Source organism: Etheostoma cragini, chromosome 8 (assembly GCF_013103735.1).
Source record: "Etheostoma cragini isolate CJK2018 chromosome 8, CSU_Ecrag_1.0, whole genome shotgun sequence".
NCBI lineage: Eukaryota > Metazoa > Chordata > Actinopteri > Perciformes > Percidae > Etheostoma > Etheostoma cragini.
The window spans coordinates 29801566-29807718 of record NC_048414.1 but is presented as its reverse complement, the minus strand read 5'-3'; the positions used below and the strand labels follow the sequence as shown (position 1 = coordinate 29807718).

General features: G+C 37.4%; 1 protein-coding gene across 1 annotated transcript in view; it reads left to right on the top strand.

Moving 5' to 3' along the window:
* The window catches only part of trhr2 (thyrotropin releasing hormone receptor 2), a 26441-nt gene that overhangs the window by 1666 nt on the left and 18622 nt on the right, over window positions 1-6153 (top strand). The window contains 2 exon segments of the mRNA XM_034878696.1: window positions 4273-4405; window positions 5461-5612. Of these exon segments, the coding sequence (XP_034734587.1) occupies window positions 4273-4405; window positions 5461-5612 (285 nt within the window).

The following is a 6153-nucleotide window of genomic DNA, read 5'->3' as shown; positions in this document are numbered from 1 at the left end:
GGGTCCCCTGCTGGAGCTGCTGCCCCCGCGACCCGATACCGGATAAGCGGTCGAAGATGGATGGATGGATGGATGTTAAATAGTCAGTCACAGTCACATTTTTGTCGAGCAATGTGTGAAGAGATAATAAGCAGCCAAAGCTTAAACATTGATGTTTGCTTTTTTTAAATTCTCAAATCTCTTGTGATAACAAACCTTAACTCAATTGTTTTGTCTTAACTTATGATGCGTTTAATGAGTTGAAATGAGTTTACCAAAGTCTTAGGTTATATGTGATTAAAAGTAACAAATTTAAATTTTGTAATATTGCTTCTCGAGCAGGAATTGTGTCAAACATTGTTTGGATGTGCTGGTGCATCTTTTGTCTTTAGAGGGTTAACCATGACAAAGATGGTTCCCTCAAACATGTTTATCATTGTAACTACGACAACAGATATGTTGTGGTGGGGGCGGAAGGAGGACCCAAACGCAGTGTACCAGGTAGGAAGGCAACAGGGGTTTATTGGGGAAAACAAGGCAGCAACAGATTCCAAAAACATAAAAACACAAGGAGCCAGGGAAAAACCAAAAACCGAAGCACAAGGGCTGGAAACTCACAGGGGAAGGTAAACAGGCAAAAATATCACGGGGAAGTCTTACTAGAGCTGGAACGGGGAAGAGGTGACGACACGCTGGAGAACAAAAGGATCTAACAAGAGGCAAAGGAAACACTGGGGTTAAATACATGAGGTAACGAGGTAATTGGGATCAGATGAGACAACAGGTGAATCACGTTAGGGCAGGGCTGGACAATCAGACAAACAAAGTAAAGCTAGACTATACAAGACAGGACAAGACAGGAAACTGACTACCAAAATAAAGCAGAATGCACAACAAACACACAGGGAACATAAGAAAGAATCTAAGACACCAGACCAGGGACAAAGACGGGACAAAAACCCAGGGAAGGCCAAACAGGAAAAATACCCCAACAAAAACCCCAAACCATAACAAGATATCCCCTAACTTTATTGAATTGTTTTAACCTAAACCACAATGTTTTCCTAACGTTAACCAAGTATCGTTTGGGCCTCAACCTAGCCAAGCCATAGGGTTGTGATACATAATTGGTTTTAAAAGCACACACAAATGATGTCCCGCTAACACAAGCAAATTAAGACATCCTTAGCAGTTTGACAACTCATAGCTGCAAATACATAAAACACAACCAGATCAGAAATTTTAATAGTAACTTTGACAACACATATTTGGGGATAAGCAAGTGACATGACAAATTAAATTAAAATAATCACTACGCTCAGTTTTTTAATTAACAATAAGGTAATTGCAAGGCATTCTTTCATTAAAGAATATAAAGAAATAAACCTCACATCATACCCTTTAGACTCTGAGTAAAACATTGATTATCGATGTATTAATAGACAATTTCCGCTTACTATCAGAGTGCCTCAGATACTTTCAAGATTTCTACCAATACAATGGACATTCCTGGTTTACCCCTGAACTTTGTCACCTCAAAAACAAAAGGTCTTCACCTGGAATGCCTCCTTTAAAGAACTTGTCTAACTATCAACAAAAACATTTCACATTGATCACATTAATCAGGGCTTTCATGAGGTTTAAAAAGTGGGGGAAAAAAAGGGCTTACTGGGCTACTGTTTAGCCTTTTAAAAGTCCTAAATTTGCTATAGTATTGTGTTCTAGGTCCAAAATAGTTTGTCTGTGTTGTTGTAGTTGTTTCTGTTACTAGTCCAAATATTCTACAGATGACACCACCTTATATACTTATGCTGATCTAGACACCAGTCTTATAATGCTAATGAGGTAATCGGGGAATTGTTTTAGACAATGTTTTCTGGACCCTGACATCTGACTTTTCTTTTGGTGTTGTGTTAGGGGTTATGTGTCATTGAAAATGGTCTTAAAAAGGTCTTGGAAACTGTCACTGAAATTGTACTATTTCATGTGGCAACATTTATTGATTGATTGATTGATGGATTTGTCAAAAAACAATTGATGCATGCACAACTTGCATGCACATTGACCATGGTAAAAGCACATACTTACATAGGGTTAGGAAAAGATTTTGGCTTTTGGTAAAATATGTACGTTTAAGTAACATACAGGACATAAACATGACACAAACTTCACCTCCTTGAAAACCTTCTTCTGGATGACAGTGCTGTGTTCTTTGACCCATACACCACCCATACCTTCTACTCCCAACTGTTATCACTCTACATAAGTCATTTTCCAGCGCTGCATTTGAGTAGTTCCTCTGTGTCCCATACAGTACATCCCAGTACAGTTGTGCTCATGAGTTTACTTTAACTTAAGTAAAGGATCTAAGTACTTTTTCCACCATTGCATGCAGAACCCAAATTAGTATTGCCGTATTCTTTTTAAATTATTTTTACATTTGACTTTCACATTCCTATTTTCACTTTTTATCATTTTTAGCAAATTCAGCTCACATAGGTTGCCCTCTCGAAATACCCATTTCAAATTGTTCAAATAAAATCTTCAGTCATTTTGCCACCCAAGACATGGTGTTTGGAAGTATCTTCAGAGACTTATTAGAGATGAAATATTCTTCACAAAAAGTTTCAGTGAGCTATATGTATTTTCTATTAAGTAAAGACAAAACAGAGAAGTGACTCAATTTCTTTGAAATGAAAATACCAAGTCACAGATCAAAATTTCAATTAAGAGCAAGGGCTTTGGTGTGTATATATATACATATATATATTTTTTTTTCTGACCTACACCTTCCATATAAACCCCCTCTTAAGTCATTAAGAACAGTCAGAACAAAACATGAAGCTGTTTTAAGTTATTATAACGCAACTGTTGGAACAATCTGCCAGAAGAACTCTTGTCTTCATGACTGCCTTTTAACTGAAATTGCACTCTATGTTTTATTTGCACTGAAATTACACTTTTATTTCCGCCTTTCTGTCTGTCTTTAATTATTACAGTTTTTGTATTGCTATCATACTATTATTGAATGTAGGTAGCAAAACCTCACAACTCTTAAAGCAGATCATCAACTTGGCTGTTTTATTTTCAAATATGTAATTTAAAGTTCAATTGACTAAGTACAACAGACAGATTTACACAGTTTCACCACCAATACCCACTGTGTCATCAAAGAAAATACCTTTATATGATGTAATTGTCTTTCAAAATGTAATGCTCACAGTAGTTTTGATCTTCTTTTTTTTTGATTTGCATAAACAAATTTCACCAACAGTTAATCAAATAATATTGAATGCTATTCATTGAACTGATTGGTAAACCTTTATATTTTAAACTGGTTTGTCAGCTATATAAAATAGGAAGTCAGAGAGAAGGGCATGGGCCCCAACAGAGAGGCTAGATGTAATGACATCAGTGTTGTCCAATGTCATGCCTGGATTCACGTTTTTCACTATCCATGACCAAAAAAAATCTATAGCAAAAAGCTCAAGACAGGCTTGATCCAAATTACTGTAATGCTATGCTTGCTTTTAACTGCAGTAATTAGTTTAATAGTATTTACTCTAACCACGTACACTGGATTTTACAGTAAAGAGGATATTATGTTACAATTATGTATATCTGAAAAATTATGTAAAAACAACTTGGCAAAATGGTTGTAGAGGATGTCTTCTCTTATCACAACTTGATTACACATAGGAGAGATATGATAGTAATGATAGGTTCTGTAAATGTTGGCTCATGTAAGAGTATTACCTACCTTGTGAAAACTGTAAACTGTCTTTTAAACTACTGCAGCATATTACTTTCAGCACTTCTATCGGCCATTTGAAACATGTATCTTGCATTGTTTGTAACTGGATTTGCTGGTAGTTAAAAACAACTAAACTGAAAAAATATCTGTTTCGAAGATTAAACTGCATGTTCTCATGACATTTCACCAAAAAACATATTTTGAATCAATGGTTTTTTGGTGAAAGTTGTATACAATCCAAATGAAGGCGTAGAGGCAAGTTTTGAATTAATGACGTGTTACCTGTGTGAGGAGTTTGGAGTTATGTACTGTCACATTTTACCACATACAGTAGTTGCAATACTTGTATCAAGGCAATTAAAAAACGGTGTTATTATTTTATTTATTAATTGTATACACTTTTAGTCTTCCTACCTGTGTCTTGTTATACAGTTTTTATATAAAATGGCTTAAGCTGTGTCTTTGAAAGAAATGTGCCATATAATAAACTTGCCTTGCCGTGGTTGTGTTTAAACCCTCCATTTCCTCTTTACATCCAGGTACCTAGCTATCTGCCATCCAATGAAGGCTCAGACAGTGTGCACAGTGTCCCGGGCCAAGCGGATCATTGCGGTTGTCTGGATCTTCACCTGTGTCTATTGCATACTGTGGTTTTTCCTTGTGGACATTCAGGTTAGAAAAATATGCAGCATTTTGTTGTGTTATTGGTAGGGATGAGCGAGTACAGCAGTATCTGTATCTGTATCTGTTTACCACATGAATTATCTGTATCTGTACTCGGACTGGGTGGGGCGGGGGTTACTGTGTTCTACGTATCATTTAGATTGAATAAATTACAACCAGCAGAGGTTTAAAAAAAAAAAAATCCAGCGGCAGAGACGCAACGTGAGTCGCATTCTACCAAGCAGCATGTCTGAACAAACCCCACGCTTACCAGAAACCCACTGGTAACGTAAGTACTACAAACCGAAGTAAAAAACAAACCTGAAGCTTAAGAAACCCTGAACGTTAACGGAGAAGACCCGCGGACCTTAGTGAGTGATGGAGAGAGAGAGCGCTGTTCACTTCTCCGTGTTCTGTGTGTGAGTGAGTGAGCAGAGCGTGTGTGTAGAGGAGGGGTGCTGTGACCATCACAGAACGCAGACACAGTCCGCTACCCAATTCGGATTTTTATTCAAGCCGAGCACAGATATTGACTCGTATTACTTGTATAATACTTGTATTTGGCAAAAGTGCTTTATCCATACAGGATACTTGTTTCAGCTGAGCATACGGCTCGTCTCTAGTTATTGGTTTAGCTTGCTGAGGATCTCAGCAGAGTAACAATCAGCATGTGGTTTGTGAAAAAAGCGTATGGGGGGACGTTTTTCGATCATGCGCGGTGAAACAAAACATGCAAGAATTAAATACCCCTTTCAATACCACAGTGCAACCTGGCGAGCCACGGCAAAACACCTTTTTATGAACTTCAACAGATAATGGAAAACAATTTCAAAATTAAATAGTACAACGTGGTGTCATCATAAAACGCAGCGCTTTCAAGCTAGAAATCAGAGTTGACCCTAGGGCAAAAACAATATACTTTTATCCAGGATATGCCTGTTCCTTACTCGGAAGTCTTTTAACTACATGAATAGTAGTATTGTTGTGTTTACATGTGAAAGATAATTATGTGCAACTCAACCCAGAGTTTTGTTTCAATGTCTCTATAACTGTATGACATTCAGGTCAGCCAGGATGGACATGTACAGTGTGGCTACAAAGTGAAACGAGAGCTCTACCTGCCCATCTACCTCATTGACTTTGCCATTTTCTACGTCATCCCACTGCTCCTCGCCATTGTGCTGTATGGCTTGATAGCACGGATCCTCTATCTCAGGTACTGTAAAAGTTCTTTAAAGCCATAATAAATGAGTTACTTTAAGGTTCACTCCCCAAATTTTACATATGTATTGTATCCGTGTAATCACCATGTGGAGTACTACTCAGCGTGTGAAAAGTGTTATATGTATATGTACATGTATAATGTCTCAAGTGATTCTGGAGGAGCTTTGTCAAGTTGGAAAGAATAACCCTGATGTCATTTTTTTTAAACTCAGCTTGGCTTTGGATCTTGAATGTTATATTGATTCAAAAGATTGCCTGCATTACCAACTGGAGGCATGGAGTTCAAGAAAGATGGGTATCTACAGCGGTGTGAAAAAGTGTTTGCCCGCTTTCTCATTTCTTGTTCCTTTGCATGTTTGTCAGACTTAAGTGTTTCGGAACATCAAACCAATTTAAACAATAGTAAAGGACAACACAAGTAAACACAAAATGCAATTGGTAATTGAAGGTGTTTGTTATTAAAAGGTGAAAAAAAATCCAAACCATCATGGCCCTGTGTGAAAAAGTGATTGCCCCCTAAACCTAATAACTGG